The sequence below is a fragment of the Sturnira hondurensis genome, unplaced genomic scaffold (genome assembly GCF_014824575.4).
Source record: "Sturnira hondurensis isolate 20B ecotype Veracruz unplaced genomic scaffold, ASM1482457v3 Scaffold0008948, whole genome shotgun sequence".
Classification (NCBI taxonomy): domain Eukaryota; kingdom Metazoa; phylum Chordata; class Mammalia; order Chiroptera; family Phyllostomidae; genus Sturnira; species Sturnira hondurensis.
In genome coordinates, this window is record NW_028081579.1 from 4,456,305 (window position 1) to 4,476,243 (window position 19,939).

The 19,939-nt window shown below is 34.0% G+C and overlaps 1 protein-coding gene across 13 annotated transcripts in view; it reads left to right on the forward strand.

The window, feature by feature from the left end:
• The window catches only part of RALGAPA1 (Ral GTPase activating protein catalytic subunit alpha 1), a 265,494-nt gene that overhangs the window by 122,496 nt on the left and 123,059 nt on the right, over nt 1-19,939 (forward strand). For all 13 annotated transcript variants that reach the window (XM_037056449.1, XM_037056448.1, XM_037056442.1 and 10 more), the window contains 9 exons: nt 766-918; nt 4,145-4,338; nt 4,589-4,687; nt 5,430-5,585; nt 6,910-7,038; nt 11,234-11,359; nt 12,501-12,559; nt 17,989-18,097; nt 19,421-19,531. In XM_037056449.1, coding sequence (XP_036912344.1) covers nt 766-918; nt 4,145-4,338; nt 4,589-4,687; nt 5,430-5,585; nt 6,910-7,038; nt 11,234-11,359; nt 12,501-12,559; nt 17,989-18,097; nt 19,421-19,531 — 1,136 coding nt within the window. The remainder of the gene's footprint in view (nt 1-765; nt 919-4,144; nt 4,339-4,588; nt 4,688-5,429; nt 5,586-6,909; nt 7,039-11,233; nt 11,360-12,500; nt 12,560-17,988; nt 18,098-19,420; nt 19,532-19,939) is intronic.

Below are 19,939 nucleotides of genomic sequence, written 5' to 3' on the forward strand. Positions count from 1 at the left end.
AAAAAGACAGCCACACAACAATAGCCATATGGTGTAAATGAATCAAATTTATACCTATTTTTTGTCAGATCAGCAAAAAATACATTTTGGGGTGTGCCGCAGGATTTTAATAATTAATTCATGTGTGCCATGAGATGAAAAAGGTTGAAAATCACTGTACTGGAAGGGTAGTAGAGCAGTAAGAAAGTTGCAGAAAGACAGGAAAACACACTAAAAAGTTTGGGCTTATGCTGAGTCCACTAAGGAGCCATAGAAGGATTTTAAATGAGGGAGTGACATGATTAGATTAGATTGTTAGATCTTTTTTTCTGTCTTATGGAGAATGGATTGGGAAGAAGCAATAGGGGTGAGAGGGAGACTAAAGACTCAGGGACCACCAGGGACCATTGTAATTAGGCTGGCAATGATGGTGGCTTGTAGAGTTCATGGCCCCAAGATTGAAGTAAATGAAATAGAATAGCAGTGGGTACCAGAGTTTCTGTAGCTGTACCGGGAATGGGAGTAGAGATTCTTGCTTTCACTGATGGTTCCCATTAACTGGTATGTCTGATTCTAATTCCTACTAGTTTTATGGTAGACATGACATGAGATCCCTACATACGAAGTCTTATATGATATAATGATTTTACCTCTTTGGCTAATATATAACCTTTTTTAGCTTTTGATTTTTTAATTTCTGTTCTGTTGGGGCTTTAAACATTATGCCTTTGATAGAGGGTATTGACTATCCTCTTTATACTAATTTTGTGAAATTTATATCTATAGGTTCTGAAAGTGCTTCTCCAGTTCACTCAGCTTTGGGATCCAGGTCACAAACACCTTCTCCTTCCACACTGAATATAGATCAGATGGAACAGAAAGATCTACAGCTTGATGAGAAGCTTCACCACTCTGTTCTTCAGACTCCAGATGACCTAGGCAATATTTGGAAATTAGATATTTGCCATTTCTCCTTTCAGGGCATTAGTGTCAAGAGATCTTAAAATAAGGCATCTTAAATTTGATTATGTATTATATATATATTTATTATTAGTATTTTGTTATTGGACTTTTCTAAGTCTTTTGGAAATAGTTACTATAGTTTTTTTCCTTGCTCTTAAAGAAAGATACTTATACTCTGATTTTTGGTATTTGTTATTTTACCATAGTTGATTATAGTTCTAGCATTAGTGATTACATTAATTTTGTGTTATACAGGGTCTGGCAGAAGGAATGCCTGCTTTGAATGTGGTTGGTAGGGTAATAATATGGGTATGGTAATTTATAGTTTTAATTTGAACATTTTATCTAAAATGTCATATGGTGTGCTTGAGTGTGATATTATTATGTTAAAGAATTACATGCTTAGGATTTTGTAATAAAAGAGGGCGTTGCTTGTGCCAGACCCTATATTACCATCGATACACTGCTATTCATTTCCAAAAGCAGGGCATACATAATTTAGCATCATTGTTCTTAATGTTGTGTTTGGAGATCCTGCTGGTTCACAGGAGAAAGTAGTAGAATTATCATTTGCTAATCACGCTTCCAGTGAAACAATTGATTAAATCTGTTGTTTTTATTTTGATTCTACAAGTGTATCAACTAAATTTAATTATAAAGTGGGCCACACAAATGAAGTATTTTATTTTATTTTCAATTACACTTTTTTGATTATGCTATTATAGTTGTCCCAGTTTTCCCCCCCTTTGCACCCCTCTACCCAGTACCTCCTATTCCCTAAGGCAATCTCCACATCTTTGTTCATGTCCATGGTCATGCATGTAAGTTCTTTGGCTACTCCATTTTCTATGCTGTACTTTATATCCCCATGACTTCTGTAACTTCCTGTTTGTTCTTCTTAATCCCCTCACCTCTTCACCCATCCCCCCCAGATCCCCTCTCTATCTGACAACTGTCAAAATGCTCTTCATATCCATAATTCTGTTTCTGATCGTATTTATTACTTAGTTTGTTTTTTAGATTCAGTTGTTGATAGATAGCGATTTATTACCATTTTATTGTTGCTAGTTTTCATCTTTAATAAGTCCCTTTAACATTTTATATGATAATGATTTGGTGATGATGAACTTCTTAAGTTTTTTCTTGTTTAGGAAGCTCTTTAGTTTTATTTTTAAGTAAATGTTAAAAAGTGACTAGGAAACCTTAAAAACTACAAATTGAAAAGCAAATTATTTTTGCTAAGCCCTACATGATGTAATAAGCATCACGATAAAAAGTCATTTTGCAAATTACTTTCGTCAAGAATACAGTCAATGAGATATTTACAATAAATAACACAAAATGTGAGTTTCATTGGTAATGCAGTGGATTTGCTCTTTCACCAAAGGAAAAAATTTAAAGCCATATGACCATTTTTTTAAAGGTACCCATTAATGTGCTATTACATTGGAATTACATAGCCTTAGTTATCTGGTCATGGGTTTCTGACTTTTTCTTTCCTCCTTTGGCTTGCAATTTTTTGTTTGTTTTCTGTTTTCTTCCTGACATTTGGAGGGGGAAAATCGAACTTCTAGAAAAGCTGCAAGGCTAGTAAAATGAATACCCATAAATCCCTTAGGTAAATTCACCAGTTAACATTTTGCCTCTTTATCCTTTAGTATCTGCATACACGGGCACCCCCATTAAAAAAATCTGCCATACCTTTTTTAAATTTGGGGGGTTTGGTAAGTCATTTAAGAGTGAATTATAAATAGCAGACTCTTCACAGCTAAACACTTCAACAAGAATGTCCTAAGATTAAGTATACATTTATTACCTGCCTGACTGCAATATAATGTCCACGTTCAAGGTATTTAATATTGATACATCACTGTAATTTTAGTTCATAATCAAATTCCCAATAATATCATTTAGAGCTACCTCACACCACCACCAGCCCAATCTGGGATTTAAAGAATCACACATTATTGCTTGCTTTTTAATCATTTAAAATTTTGTCAGCTTTACTTGGAGAAGGATAAATTAGAGACAAAGCAGTTGATTTATCACTGTGTTATGAAGGGTCTGTAGAGAGAGGAGATCTTAACAGTGATGGTTAAAACTGCAGGCTTTCTTTTGTTTTATTTTAGTGGGTTTAGACCAGAAGCCTATTTTTTTATTACTGTGAAAGACTTCAGTGGCTTTTTAATAATACATTCAATTATTATACACTTTACAAGCAAAGAATCATTAAGAGTAAAGGATGTACAGATAATAACAAACATAAATTATCAGTACATTGAGAATTTATCTAACAGAAAAACTTTTGCTGATTCTCTGATGATTTTGCCTTCTCCACTATATACATTGAATAGAATAATAGATTTTTACATATTATAGAATTGCACACCTGAACCCTATATAATTTTATTAACCAATGTCACCCTAATGTATTCGACAAAATTTTTAAAAATTAATAATAGTAGATTTTTTTAAGCTGGAGAAGACCTATGGTAATATCCAGCTAAACCATCTGTTTTACAGAATAAAAAGGCGTAGCATTGGGAAGTTTTTTAGTAACTTGTACATCACATAATCAGTGAGAGAGACGACACTAGGATCCAATGTTACCTGCATTTCTTACACATCATTTTGCTAATATTAATAACCAAAACCATAATTATGAACATTTTAGATTATTTTAAGTTTTTATTTAAATGTGTATTTTTCCTTGTCATTTGATAGCTCTCTTAGTGTTAGTTGTGAAAATTAGCTCTCTTTCACTAGTTGCAAAATTGTGAAATACATTTTTTTGCAAATTTTGACTACAAAGAAACAGATACATAAAGACTTCTGTAAGATTCTACCTTCAACTTGAGATTTTGTATTAATTTGATGATGTAACCTGAAGTAGTTATTAGATAGAGTATGTAGTTGTAAGTACAGTCTTTATATGAAACATAAACTTCTCATTCTGGTATTTTATCATTTTATCCTTAAGCAAATCTAGATAGAAACACTATCGAGTAAGTAATTATTGCCATAGTATGGAATTATGAACTGATAATGTTTTCACCTTATCAGGAAAAAATAACAGTAATGCATATTGTCATTTCTTTTATTCACTTTTGTAGATATTTAAGATTGCTAATTCAACTCTATTGTGCTTTTGTGATTAATTCTCCAGAAAAATTACTGACACTTGTGTATTTTTTTTTAATAGAAATCAGTGAATTTCCATCTGAATGCTGTAGTGTGATGGCAGGGGGCACTCTCACAGGATGGCATGCTGATGTTGCTACTGTAATGTGGCGAAGAATGCTCGGCATTTTGGGAGATGTCAATGCCATTATGGATCCTGAAATACATGCCCAAGTGTTTGATTACCTCTGTGAACTTTGGCAGAATTTAGCTAAGGTGCGAAAGAAAAGATATTAGGGGAGAAGGAAAGTAAAATAAGGTATTAAGAAGTAGAAGCCTTAAATAACATAGTCACAACACCCCCCCCCTCCCTTACTATAAATTGGTGCTACCATGATAAACTCACTTAACTGTGATTAAATATGTAGTTAGTGGTAGATACGGGGCTTAATCTTGAGTTTAAAGTAAAACAGATTGGAAGAGAACACTTTTAATAGGTGTGTTGCATTTTATTTGAAAATTACAGATAAGAGATAACCTTGGCATTTCAACTGATAACCTGACCTCCCCTTCTCCACCAATACTGATTCCTCCACTAAGAATTCTTACACCTTGGCTTTTCAAGGTAAGCTTAATATATAAAATATTAAGGTAAACAGTTCATTTAGCATACAAGTACATGGCCAATCTTAAACATTTGACAGACATTAGAGCTCTTGTATAGTCTTTCTTCTAGAAGGCACTTAGTTTTTAGTCATTTGGGGTTAATACAGTGCAGGGAATAGGTGTAGTGAAATTATTATACAGGATACATCATTTTTATAGAAAATCATGTATTTCATTATATTTAATGAAATACTAACTCTGCATCTAACTGTGTCACAATATGTATGTACTTTTAAAGATGTGATTCTTTCAAATGTCATTTGATAATGTTTGCATTTTCCTAAGTGAAACTGGTTATTCATACCTACACTGTATCATTTTTTTTACATTTTTTAAAAGATTTTATTTCTTTTTAGACAGAGGGGAAGGGAAGGAGGAAGAGAGGCAGAGAAACATCAGCGTGTGGTTGCACTCATGCAGCCCCTACTGAGAACCTTGCTTGCAACCCGTAAATGTGCCCTGACTGGGAATTAAACTGGTGACCCTTTGGTTCACAGGCTGGCACTCAATCCTCTGAGCCACACCAACCAGGGCGTACACTATCATTTTACTGGTAATAGTTTAGGTAGTTCAGTAAAGAAATTGGGACAGCATAGAAATAAATGAAAATAAATGTATTGCTTGATATATTCAAATGTTTAAGTATTTAACAAATAGTATTTGGTTTTGAGTATTAAAACTATTATCTTCTCTAATTGTAGGCAACCATGTTGACTGATAAATATAAGCAAGGTAAATTACATGCTTATAAGCTTATTTGCAATACAATGAAAAGAAGACAAGATGTCTCTCCAAATAGAGATTTTCTGACACATTTCTATAATATAATGCATTGTGGATTACTTCACATTGATCAGGTAAACATATACATGTCCTACAAGTTGCTTTATATGTTTACCTTTGATTCTCCATTCTGTTTAACTATTGATATTTTAGGTTTAGAATTAAATTTTTTTCCTGAGGTAGTGATTTATTTACACCTTCCATTTTATAACCTCATTTTCAAAAACAATGTAGGTGAAAAAAGAAGCTATTGTAGTTAAGGGACTGACTTGATTATTAAATGCACCGGTCCTCTAATGTTATATCAACTAGTTCACTTTTTGAAGAGATTAAAGCATCATTTGTTTACATTGACATCATTTTAGGCATTTTGTGGTTGTTACTTGATAACTGGCACTTTGAGGTTTATGGATTTGCTCATCTAGTCAGGCAGCGGTTAGCAGTGTTTTTCCACTCCAAGAGTCAACACATCACATTTTCTTACTACCATAAATTGTATGAGCATAACGACAATTATAATGACTTGGCATTTGTATCAATCACAGTCATTACAGTATACAGTCGTAATCATGACTCTAGAACACTACTTCAGGGGTCTTGATCCTGGCCATAAAATAAAAATTGTGGGAGGTTTCAAGTCAACATAATGTAAACAGTTTTGTCAAATGTGATTAAATTTCACTTTCAGTTCATTTTTAAAGAGAATTAAATTTATATTAAAAGATAATTATATCACTTTCTGAAAAATGAAAAACTTTTTACATTAATTAGAAATAAGTACAGTGTTCTACCTTATAAATGTCTCAGATAAATTGGCACTCTTAATTACTAGAAAAAGAGAGCTTTTGTTTAAGATAAATCCGATTGAGTAATACATTCTAACAGACTGCATTCTCATGGTAAATTTCAAAAGCAAGTAGATGAATAACCAGGTTAAGAATAGTCCCTCAAAAATGTCTACACCTAGATTTCTGATGCTAGCTATCCATCATCAAAGGAATTTACTTTATCTGAAAAAGAGGATCTCTTCAAGTGCCGTGTAATAGGTCATGTAACTTCCGAGATCAGATTTGTCAGGTGGGAGCGATGAACAGCAGGAGCAGCCGCTCTGCAGTTTGGCTTTAGCTGAAGTAAAGAGCCTCCTCACTTCTCTTGTGGAAAAAAAGTACTGTATTGGCGTCAGTTAAACAAATGTGTTTTACGTTTGCTCTGACAATACAATACTAAACATGGATTATTTGGAGAAATTAAAATTCGTGTTTGTAATTAGTCAGCCAATGTTTAGTAATTACCTGTTTTACTGTTTCATGTGATATCTGTTTTTAAGGATATTGATTAGCTGATACTCAAGATTACATTTGTGATATTTTTTTCCCCACTTCTTTCCTTATTCCTAAGGATATTGTCAATACAATCATCAAGCACTGTTCACCTCAATTTTTTTCACTTGGTTTGCCTGGTGCCACAATGCTTATTATGGATTTTATTGTAGCAGCTGGCAGAGTGGCTTCTTCAGCTTTTCTCAATGTAAGTTTTTATTTCCTGTTCTTCATAATATAACAGTCTCAATTAACCAGGACGCAACTAACAAAGCAACAAAGGCAAAGCTATTCTTAACAAAAAATATAGCAATCTGATGTTCGGGAGGTTTCACAGTTTGATTGGAATTGATTGCTGCTCCCACATTAAGAAAAAATAAATGAGAAATTTTGAAGTATAAGAAAGTACTGAAATTAATTGATGAATTGATCCAGGAGCTATAAAAATGAACTAAATTTGCTTACCAAAACAGAAGTTTTAGTTGAGGAAATCTAAGGAAACAGAAGGAGAGAAGAAAGGAAAGAAAGGGAAATGAGCTGTAAGGGAAAAAAAAGAAACAGAGGTGGGGTAACCCAGAAATATGCTCTAGGAATACACTCTAAACCCAAACAGTGTGTGAGGATTGTTCATGCAGCTGTGGAGCTTTTCTTTAAATTTTATTTTATTTGCTGTTCAAGTACAGTTTTCTGCCTTTTTTCCCTGTGGAGCTTTGAGATGGTGCCAGGTAACAGTATAGTTGGAACATGTTCATTTCAAGAGGCAGAGGTGAACTAAGGAGAAAAGCAATGACTGTATTTATAGTGCTGAAGAGATTAGATTTCATCCTAAGGAAAGAGTGAATGGATAACGATTGGGAGATTTTAACAAAGGAGTAGCATGATCAAATTTACATTTTAGAAAGATCACTCTGTATCAAAGTATAAATAAGAAACAAAATTAACTGAAAGCCTACTAGAAAATTCTAAGAGTGCTGGGGAGAGAAAAGTCAGTAATACTTGACTAGCACTTTATAACTTGCAAAAGTTATAAACTGCAAAAGACCAAGAGTGAATGAGGAGGAGTTCTGGGGCGTAGTGGGCTATTAGACATCCATGAAGAGATGTCAGGAGGGCCATTATATGTATTACTCAGGGGGTCAAGTGAGGTATTAGCACTGAAAATGTAAAGCTAGGAAGCATTACTTTACAGATTGTATTGAAAGCCATGAAACTATATACAATCACCTAGAGGAAATCAAATAAAAGAAGAACTTGTATGTAGAGCTAGTTATTAATCCCATTTCTCCAGTTCCCTGAGAACAGTGATCGATCATGTCTTACCCATCTTGCATCTCCAGGGCTTAGCCCAGCATCACACTTGTAGGTATTTATTATTTGAATGTGTTAGTATTTATTCAGCACAGTATATGTTAAACATGGTGCTAAGCCCTTTTACTGTTATTAAAGTTTTGTGTCCCCTTGGGTACATAGTGTTCCATGAGTGGAATACAGAAGGATATAGAATAAATGAGGTAAAACTGGGTTCAAGCAACGTATAGACTGCTGCTGGGAAGATATGAAAGTATATTAACAATAGAATATGGATAACAAATACATACCAATAGGACGAGCTTAGTTAGCATAGTGGTTAAAAGCATGGAGTCTGGACTTAGTCTGCCTAGGTTCAGATCCCAACTCTGCCACTTATTAGCTGTGAGGCCTTGTGCAAGTTACTACATAATTCAATTCCTCTGTCTCAGTTTCTTCAACTATAAAATGGAGATAACCTTCCTCATGGAGTTATTTTATAAGGATTAAAGTAATTAATATTTGTAACATTGTTGGGACATTATATGACACATCGTACAATATGAGAATCTGTTAAATAAAATAAAATTAGATAGTAATTCAGACAAAAGAGAGATCTCATTTGGTTTGGGATATTGGGGACTTTTCATGCAAAGATATTTGAATATGTCCTTGAAAAATTAGTAGTATTTTTATATGTGAGGGTGGAGATGAGGGATGGTATTCCAGGCCGATGGAAAGAGGCATGAGTAGGTTATGTTCAAGGAACAACAAATAATTGTTTAGAAGCTAGTTAACTAGAGAGTAGAAGACAAAAAAAAAAAGCAGAAAGATATTTTAGATCTCAGCTACCCAAAACGTGGTCTGCACATCAGCAATATTTGTCGTGATCTGGGCACTTGTTAGAGATGCAGGATCTCAGATGCCATCCCAGATGTACTGAAATAGAATACACATTTTAACTATAGCCCAAATGGCTAGTGGGCATTAAAGATTAAGAAGCACTACTTTAGACTGCTGTATCCTGGGAGGTTTTGAATGTTGTGATTCAGATTATAATTTTTATATTAAATGAACAGTTAAACTTTTAAAGTAGAGAGAGAGGTGGTTGAATCTGTGCTTTGAGCATATTAAATAACTGTATTAATCTAGTAGTACATTAAATGGAAGACAAACTAAAGATGGTAAATAAGTAACAAGGCAATATATTATCATAGTATCAGTGTACACAGATTACCAATCTCTTGGATATAGGCAAACCGTTTCTACAGTTTAGCAGAGACCAATCCATAAACCATTGCCATTTTTTATCAGTTTACTATGAAAACTATTACTGTTCAATGGGCCAGTTCTTCCAGATGACTAGTTAGCATATTTCCTGCATCCTTTCTCAAGGTTCCACAAGAGAATTAAGCCCTCATGTCCCTAGGCATCTATTTTATGTGACTACACTTCCCTCCTGCACATCTATAGATTACTTACGTAACATCCTTGGGAAATTTTAGAAAATAGTTATCCTAGTTCATATGAGGCATACCTGTTGAGGAAGACGTCATAGGAAACTAAATTCATCAGGTTGTTTGCAGGAATCAAATCTGATACCCACATTTCCACTATAAGGATAAGGACAGTCTTCTTCTGGATGATGTTTCAGGTACACAGTATACATCTTGCTCCTTGGATTTCCTGTTTAGATCCCATACATATCATCCTTTTGTTAGTACCACCGTCCCATCCCCTGCCAGGCATATTATAAAATAATTAATTAGTTTTTGCTTTTCTGAATTACAATCACATTGCAGGTCTGCCCCCATTATAGCTATATACCTGAACATTTCTGGTTACCTTATCCACCTTTCAAGAAAAACCCTTATGTAATCTCTTTCATTAAATAATGATTTTTTTGATCAGTTTCATTTTTATAGGGTAACTTACTTTGAATTAGAATGGTGACCACCGCTTACCCTGCCCATTTCTGCTGCTGCCTTGTATCTATAAATCTAGAATTTTTGAAATACAGAAATGAGTCATTTGTTGGAAAGTTATAAAGTACAATAATTATAAAGTACAATAATTATAAAGTACAATAATTTCATACAGTAAGGGCTTGGAGATGATGAACTCCTTTAGCTTGACCATTGCCTCCATTATAGCACTTATTAACATAAGGAAATCCTGGTGAACATAGGTTCTTGATTTATGTGAATAGAAGTATTATGTTTCTAATGGATTGTTTTAGCATTTTTGTTAGGTATTATTAAGTATACAAATCAATTTGTAGTTATTTTAGTAAATATAACACTATAATAGTGGGTTGATGTCGGTATTTGGTAGGCACGTTAAGAAGTCAGAAGAAAAAGAAATATTCAGTGCTATAACTTTAGGAATTGCTTAATACAGCTAAGGAAAAAATCCATCTGCGGTCTGGGCATAAATTCTAAGTTTGCTTTTAGTAAGTAGTACAGGCAATGCTTTTCCTAATGTGCATAATATAAAAACCATTTGGAATAATTTCTTGAAAATATAATTAACATTTTCATCCTTAGTTATTTTACTACTTCTTAGATAGTCACAAATATAATCTAATGAATTGAATCATATGCTCATTTGAACAATGTTACTATTTATTAACCAATGTCACCCCAATAAATTTAATTTAAAAATTTTAAAGAACAATGTGTTAAAATGTATGAATTGCCTTTAAAACAAAAGCAATTTTACTTTATTTTAAATAATTTTATTTAATTTTATTTTTCCTTTGAGGAAAAATAAAATATACTTTTCCTTTTAGGCAAAAGTATATACTTTTCCTCAAAATTAGGGTAATTTTATGTTGTTAGCTAAACTGTCTTTTTATATTTACATATTTTTAGTTTCATTAACTGTGGCTAATTTCTGCTTGTTAGTTGCTCTTAAGAAAAGTTTTGCTATTTGTTGCATTTATTGAGAATAAATAAAAATAAATCGTTTATGGAAAATGTAGGTGAAACCTGAATCTTTTTGTGTTTTCCGTTCTTTTTGAATTTTGTCTTATTCTCTGTGTAATATGGTTGGGTGATAAAGTAATTTGGGGAGTAATTTAATAACATAAACACATCTTAAATCTGGATGTATAGGCACCAAGAGTGGAAGCACAAGTTCTTCTGGGATCTTTGGTTTGCTTTCCTAACTTATATTGTGAATTGCCTGCTCTCCATCCCAATATTCCTGATATTGCTGTGTCTCAGTTTACAGATGTTAAGGTAAGAAACCAATTCTGATTTTTAAATACTAATTTTTAGTATTTAGATGACAGTATAATCATAATGTATATTCAATAAAGTCTCTATTCTTTCCTTTCTTAGAAATCCACACAATTTTTAAGTAATATTAACCGGCCATACTCCTCTGACACAAAGGCTGAATGTCCATTAGGAGCATAGCCTTTTTGTGTGTTTTTAACTGCTTTGAAACACTTTCTTATTATTGAACCAACTCACATACCAGTCTCTTAGGATTTATTCATTTATTCATTGGCTATTTATTGAAACATTCTATGTATCAAATACTATGCTGCTAATGCAAGACTTCTAAAAGGTTGGAATGGCACTAAACCTGCATATCACCTCTTACCCTTTCCCAGTTTCCCAATGTGCAGAATCAAACAAAATAATCTGTTCTACTGTAGGAATTGGGGTTTGGGCTCCCATTGCACCAAAGGTGTTAACAGACTTGAACAGAATATGGTGCAAAATTAAACGGTGACTGTATAATTGCTGGTGGAACTTACCACAGATATTAAACCTTAAAAATAAAGATAATGGTATTTGATTAGAAGCAGATAGGATCCTAATTGCTTATAAGCCTTTTTTAAAGTTTAAAGTAAAAAATCAGTGAAAAGTTGTTTTGGGCTGCTATAACAAAATATTACAGATTGGGTAGCTAAAAAAAGACAAAAATTTATTTCTCACATTTCTGGAGGCTGAGAAGTTTGAGGCTGAGGGTTTCGCATAATCGCGTTCAGGTGAGGGTCGTCTTCCTGATTCATCCAGGGCCTTCTCCTTGTGTCCTCACAAAGTGACAGGAGCCACCGTGCTCTGTTGTGGGTCTCTTTTGTAAGAGCATTAATCTGAATTCATAAAGGTTCCGCCCTCATGACCTATGCACCTCTGGGACTAGGATTTCAATATGTGAATTTGCCGGAGATCAGGGGATGACATTTGGATCATACCATTGTTTTATTTTTCTAACTCATTTTATGAGTGATATTTAAGAGTATGCATGTGAGAACAAAGACTTTTATTTCACTACAGTATTCCTATCACCTGGCATAGTAGCCAATTGATATTTGTTGAATTAATGAGTGAACTCTTACTCATTGCTTCTATATCCCCTTTGTTTTAGGAACTTATAATCAAAACTGTATTAAGCTCAGCAAGAGATGAGCCCTCCGGCCCTGCACGGTAGGTCAGATATTCTTAAGACTTGTCGTAACTATTAGGAATCTTAGAAGTTGATTGAATTATTTATCCATCCCCATTGTTTCAGATACACAAAAGCAATTATGAATTATAAATTTAAATTATTTAGATGATTAAATACTTTTTTCATTATTTAAATATGACTTGCTAAAAGAATACTAGTCATGTTTTCAGTATCTTTACCCTCTGTATTGGAAACAACTTCTTTTTTCTTTCTTTAGAGTTTTTTAAAAATATATTTTATTGATTATGCTGTTACAGTGGTCCCATATTCCTCCCTTTATTCCCCTCTACCCTGCACCTCACCCGTCCACATTCCCCCCCTATCAGTCCATGTCCCTGGGTCATACGTGTAAGTTCTTTGGCTTCTCTATTTCCTATGCTATTCTTAACCTCCCCCTGTCTGTTTTGTACCAACCATTTATGCTNTATCCCCTTTATTTTAGGAACTTATAATCAAAACTGTATTAAGCTCAGCAAGAGATGAGCCCTCCGGCCCTGCACGGTAGGTCAGATATTCTTAAGACTTGTTGTAACTATTAGGAATCTTATTTTAGAAGTTGATTGAATTATTTATCCATCCCCATTGTTTCAGATACACAAAAGCAATTATGAATTATAAATTTAAATTATTTAGATGATTAAATACTTTTTTCATTATTTAAATATGACTCGCTAAAAAAATACTAGTCATATTTTCAGTATCTTTACCCTCTGTATTGGAAATAACTTCTTTTTTCTTTCTTTAGAGTTTTTTAAATATATATTTTATTGATTATGCTATTACAGTGGTCCCATATTCCTCCCTTTATTCCCCTCTACCCTGCACCTCACCCGTCCACATTCCCCCCCAATCAGTCCATGTCCCTGGGTCATACGTGTAAGTTCTTTGGCTTCTCTATTTCCTATACTATTCTTAACCTCCCCCTGTCTGTTTTGTACCAACCATTTATGCTTCTTATTCCCTGTACCTTTTCCCCCAATCTTCCCTTTCCCCCTCCCCACTAATAACCTTCCATGTGATCTCCATTTCTGTGATTCTGTTCCTGTTCTAGTTGTTTGCTTAGTTTGTTTTTGTTTTTAGGTTCAGTTGTTGATAGTTGTGAGTTTGTTGTCATTTTACTGTTCATAGTTTTGATCTTCTTTTACTTAGATTAAGTCCCTTTAACATTTCATACAATAAGGGCTTGGTGATGATGAACTCCTTTAGCTTGACCTTATCTGGGAAGCACTTTATCTGCCTTTCCATTCTGAGTGAAAGCTTTGCTGGATAGAGTAATTGTGGATGTAGGTCCTTGCCTTTCGTGACTTGGAATACTTCTTTTCAGCCCCTTCTTGCTATAAGGTTCCTTTTGAGAAATCAGCTGACAATCTGATGGGAACTCCTTTGTAGGCAACTGTCTCCTTTTCTCTTGCTGCTTCTAGGATTCTCTCCTTATCTTCAACCTTGGGTAATGTAATTCTGATGCACCTTGGTGAGTTCCTCCTTGGGTCTAACTTCTTTGGGACTCTCTGGGACTCCTGGAAGTCTGTTTCCTTTGCCAGATTGGGGAAGTCCTCCTCCTTATTTTTTCAAATAAGTTTTCAATTTCTTGCTCTTCCTCTTCTCCTTCTGGCACCCCTTAAGATCTGGATGTTGGAATGTTTAAAGTTGTTCTGGAGGTTCCTAAGCCTCTCCTCATTTTTTTTGAATTCTTGTTTCTTCATTCTGTTCTGATTGAATGTTTATTTCTTCCTACTGCTCCAAATTGTTGATTTGAATTCCAGTTTCCTTCTCTTCACTGTTGTTTCCTTGTATATTTTTCTTTATTTCACTTTGCATAGCCTTCATTTTTTCTTCTATTTTCTGTCCATACTCACCATTTCTGTGAGCATCCTGATTACCACTGTTTTAAACTGCATCTCATAGGTTGGCTCGGTCATCATTGCTTAGTTCTGTTTTTGAAGCTTTGATCTGTTCTTTTCATTAGGCCATATTTTTTGTCTTATCACAGCTGATACATTGCAAGGGGGGGTAGTCTTAGATATTTGCCAGGGCAGGGCAACCTTGGTATGGCGCTGTATGTGGGGTAGATGTCCAAAGGGAAAAATGCTGATTGCTCAGCTCTTGGCTGAGAAAGGCTTTCAGTCACTTCCCCAGCTACCCACAAGCAAATTGGGTTCTTCCGGTGCTGATTCCCATGTGGGTGGGTTTGTGTACATTCTAGGACCCTGTCGGTTTCTCCAGTGAACTCTCCTTGAGGATGAGAATTTCTCTTGCTATTGCAACTACCACAGGTTTTTACCACCAGAGATTCTGAGGCTTTTTTTCCCCCTGTTCTGCAACCCTGGGTTGCGCAGTATGTTTCACTCCCCAGTTGTTTCTCCTTTTTTATCTGCATGGAAAGGTGGGCCCTCCTTGTCTGCCTCAGCCTCACCTGCCCTGTCCTCCAGCCATCACCTTGCTGTGTGTCCTCTCCCTACCCCAGCTGCCCATCTCCGCCCCTCCTACTGGTCTAGGTGAATGTTTCTTCTTTAACTCCTTGGTTGTCAGACTTCCATACAGTTTGATTTTCTGGATGTTCTGTTTATTTTTTGTTTTTAAATTTGTTGTCCTTTTGGTTGTTCAAGGAGGCAAAGTGTTTCTACCTACGCCTCTATCTTGGCCAGAAGTCCAAATACCCTTCTTTAGAGTTTTTTTGAAAGATTTTTGTACATTTATTTTTAGAGATAGGGAAAGGGAGGGAAAATACAAGGGTAGAAACATCAATCCATTGCCTCATGAATGCCCCCCATCTGGGGACCTGGCCTATAACCCAGGCATGTGCCTTGACTGGGAATTGAACCAGAGACCTTGCAGTCACAGGCCGCTGCTGAATCCAATGAGCTACACCAGCCAGGGTGAAAATGACTTCTTTTCATTTAGTACATTTTTCTTTCCATTCAAATTATATTTGTCACTGTTTCTTATGCAATACCTTTAAATGTAGTTGTAGTTACCCAGTGAATGTTTGTAAAAATGAATTAAAATAAAACATTATTATTGTAAAAAGTAATATATTTAAGAATGTAGTATATGTTGATATTAATAGACATTTGATCAGGATGTTTTAAAAATATATAAATAAGTTTTTAGAATGTTTTCTTTTTCAAATGTCTTATTAAGAAGCGAAAACTTGGCATTTTCTGTCTTACTAAACTTTTCCAAAAAACGGTTGAGATTTATTTAAATCAGCTGGTTGTCAATAACATGTCATGTTTTTTTCTCGTCCCTAAAATATCATCCATTTATATATTTCTTCAATCTCATTATAATAGTATGACATTAGCTTCAACATTAGTCTGTGTTACTACTCCTCTGGCCTTCGTCTCGGCAAAGCTTCCTCATTTCCAATACATTTTTGACCCAGGGTTCATAAAAGTACAGATTGTTGCTCTGACCATTTGGATTTTAACTCTAATTGAAACCTCTTTTTTTCCCAGCAAGTAAAAATAATATAAAATGAGCAGTTTGCTTAAATGAGACGTAGCTCCAATTTTTTAATTCATTTCCATATGTTTCTCACTTAATTGCAAAGTTAACTAAAAATGAATCTTGATTAAATTTTTCATATTAATTCTATTTTAATATTAGACATCTCCAGAAAATGACATCATCTATCATTATACTATATTTTCATTTTTGGTAGCTCTACCCTCAAATTGGATAATTTTCAATATTTTCTAGTATTTTCTGTGACAATATGACAACCTTTTAAATTTCTACAACTTTTCTATAATATTGTTTTGTTTATTCCTCATCACAGTGCTAAGAAATTAATGGAACCATCATTATTCTTCCAATTTTGCTAGCAAGAAATGGATGGCTTAGAAAGCTAACATTTATTAAGCCCCTTCTAGGTGCCAGACACTGTTCTAAATACTTTATTACCTCATTTAATCTTTGCAGCAACTCTGGGAGATAGGTACAATTTGTATCCTCCTTATTATAGGAACCCAGAGTATTTAAATAATTGGCCCTATCGCCCAGAAATGACAGAGCCATGATTAAAACCTTGGCAGTTTGCCTTCAGAGCTTTATTAGATCCATAAATAATAATGACTGAACCAGATTTGAACCTGGAGCTCCAGGTTCTAGATTTTCTGCCTTTTTCTTTTTAACTGTGTTGCCTCTCTGGTAAAGAATATCGAAGCATAAGATATAGCTGCCCAGAAGTAGATTTCGGAACCATTACCACAACAGCTTGTACTAAGAGTGTAGGAAAGAAAAAGGACTCATGCATATGGACAACAGGGTGGTGATTGCTGGAGGCAGTGGGGTATGCAGAGACTATATGGTAATGGGAAAAAAACAATAAAAATTAAATTTTTTGAAAACTATAGGAAAATTGCATAGATTCAACATAACCATTTTATAAGCATGTTTCCTGTACTTTTCATGTCTGTGTTGTCTTAGAAGCTTGTACTCCCAAAATTCACCTGGAGCAGAGTTGAGCCATACTGGGAATAATCTAGATTATTTGGAGATCTTTTTAGAAATGTAGGAAACTGTACATACATATGTGTGTGCACACACACACATGCACACATATTTTATCCCTTTGTTTAAAAAAATACTGTTAAGCAGTTGTGTTCCCAGTCTGTACCTTTAGTCTGCTGCATCAGTGGAGAGCTTTGCTTCACTTCAGAGTTTAATGTTATTTTAGGAGTATAGCTCTATGTACTGCTAATTCTGAAACTTGGCTATTTATATCTGTAAATATTACCCAAGATTTATGGGTAGACAATAGTCGGGAAGAAATAAAGCAGTAGAATTGCTTAGAAGACTTTCTGGTGGAGTTTTTTGTTTGGTTGGGTTTGTTTATTTGTTTTTATTTAGAGCTACTTTTATTACTTTGGGGTGAACACTGCAGTAATAAAAACTACTGGCAATGTAATAAAGCATATACATTTTGTCATCCTAACTGGTTTTTAAGAGTTTGTAGAGAGCTATGTTGAGTGTAAATGGTAATGAAAATAATATTTGTCTTATCCTAGCTGCTTCTAGTTTTTAAGTTCACCTTGCTGCTATCAGTTAATCAAATTACACTCTTTCCTTTTTGAACCCAGGTTACATATTAGTGAAGCTTTATGGAAATACCAGTTTATTAATATGAGTTTGTTAGAAAAATCCTGTGTATCATCTCTGCCTATGATCTTGGTATTAAACTCTAATTGAAAATTAGAGTTTTGGTGATGTGCTTTCCTTCCACTTTCTCTTCCTAAGAAGATCTAATGTACAGAGTAACATTAATTTACAGAGTACAGATCAATTTAGTTCAACAGTGCATGTTCATTATGTGTTGTTGGCTGGTTGTGGTTGTGGGGATAGTTTCATTTAATTTAAAGGCTCATACACTTTTTTTTTGTATCTTTGGTTGCATTTGTTACAGATGTGTAGCACTTTGCAGTTTAGGTATTTGGATTTGTGAAGAACTAGTCCACGAGTCTCATCATCCTCAAATTAAAGAAGCTCTGAATGTAATTTGTGTTTCCTTAAAGGTAAGAGAAAAACAACTACTTAGTAGCATATATTAAGATAGTATAGTATCCTGATTATTTTTCTCCAGGTATTAATTATATCTTATGCCCTTTTAGATGTAAAACATTTAGTAAATGTATTCATTAATTTATTATTACATTATTTCCTTGATCCTAACTTTTTCTTTAAGAGTGGTCCTACTCTTGGATTTAGGTAATCTACGTAATGACCCATTTTATCTCATCTTTTTTTATATTTGGCTTTGTCCCCAGAATACATCCAGATGACTCTTAAAAAGGAAGCTAGTCATTTAACAACATATATAACGTTGTTTATTTTTCCTTTATCAGTATTTTTGTAACCTACTATTTGATAATTAGCAGATCTAAATTCTTAAGCTGCTTAACTTTTTGGCTTTATCATTCAAGTCAAATACCCTCTTTGTGAACAGAATAAGATTTGTTCAGAAATAACTTAATTATTTGGAGAATCTGAATGAATAAATGGATTTTTTGTTTGTTTCTGAAAAAATATATACTATTGTTTCTGTCTTAAGACTTACAATATACTATCTGTATAGGACTCTGATTACAGAGTACAAATATTACTGATTTGACAGATATTTCTGAGTGTGTACTGTCATGAGGCACTTTGTTAGGCAGAATAAGGATTACCAGAATGCAAAGAATTGTAAATACTAGATTCAGGAAATTAATGATATGATGACTGAAAAGATTAAAATAAGAGTGACAACATTAAAAAAGCTGAGAGAACCAAATGAGTGGTGTGTGTAAACTACAGCTAGAGTTCAGCGGAAGGAGAGATCCCTTGGACTTAGGTTCCAGAGAAGACTTTGGAAAGAGGAGACATTTGGTCAGGGCTTGAAGAGTGGGTAGGGTTTGGTCTTTGAGAGATAAGCATGGAAAGTTTGACTTTATGCTACTGGGGAGTTATGTAAGAACACAGAGAATGTCAGCATAGGAGGAGTTCTTTAGAAGATTAGTTTGGAAGTATTGTGTATGGTGGATCGGACTGGGGACAAGTTAATAACAAGAGTAGAGGCTGCTGCAGCAATGCAGGTAAGAGAAAATGGAATAAAACTTGAATAAGGACAGTCAAACATTACAAATGAAACATAAAGTTAATAGTGTCTTTAGAATGTGTTGTGCTTTTTCATTTTGATTTTGTAGCTGTATATCTCCCTAATATTTTAATGAACATTATAAATGTAGTATGACTAAAGAAAACATGTATGAAATGTAAATTTTTCAGCAGCTAATGCATTGGTGCGTGATAGTTCAAGAAGAAATTTTTATGTTTTTTTTCTTTTGTTATTATTACAGTTTACTAATAAAACAGTAGCCCATGTAGCTTGTAACATGCTTCACATGCTGGTTCATTATATACCTAGACTTCAGATTTACCAGCCTGATTCTCCCTTGAAAATTATTCAAGTAAGTAATTTCTTATTTTTTTATAATGACCTTATTGAAGATTTTTAGATTCGGGTACCTTGAATTATAAAATTACGTAGTAGTCTTCTTCAAGTTTTGCATAGGTAGATAATGGCAGCCCAGGGTGCATTTTTGAGTAGCAAAGTTCATGACAGTACCTGTTTTTTATGTTAGAAGATTGTGTTCTTGTTTTTAAATGCTATCTGCAAATTTTTTAATTGTCATTGTCTTTATCAATGTGTATTTGGCTTCATTCTGTCTCTTAGACTAAAAAAACATACTACCCATCCAGTTACCATATCAGGACATTATTTTGATTCATTACTTTTCTTATCTCTTCAGCCAATTATTATGAAGTTTTTACATTTTAAGTCCTGTCTTCTACACTTAATTTTTTATTAAATTTGT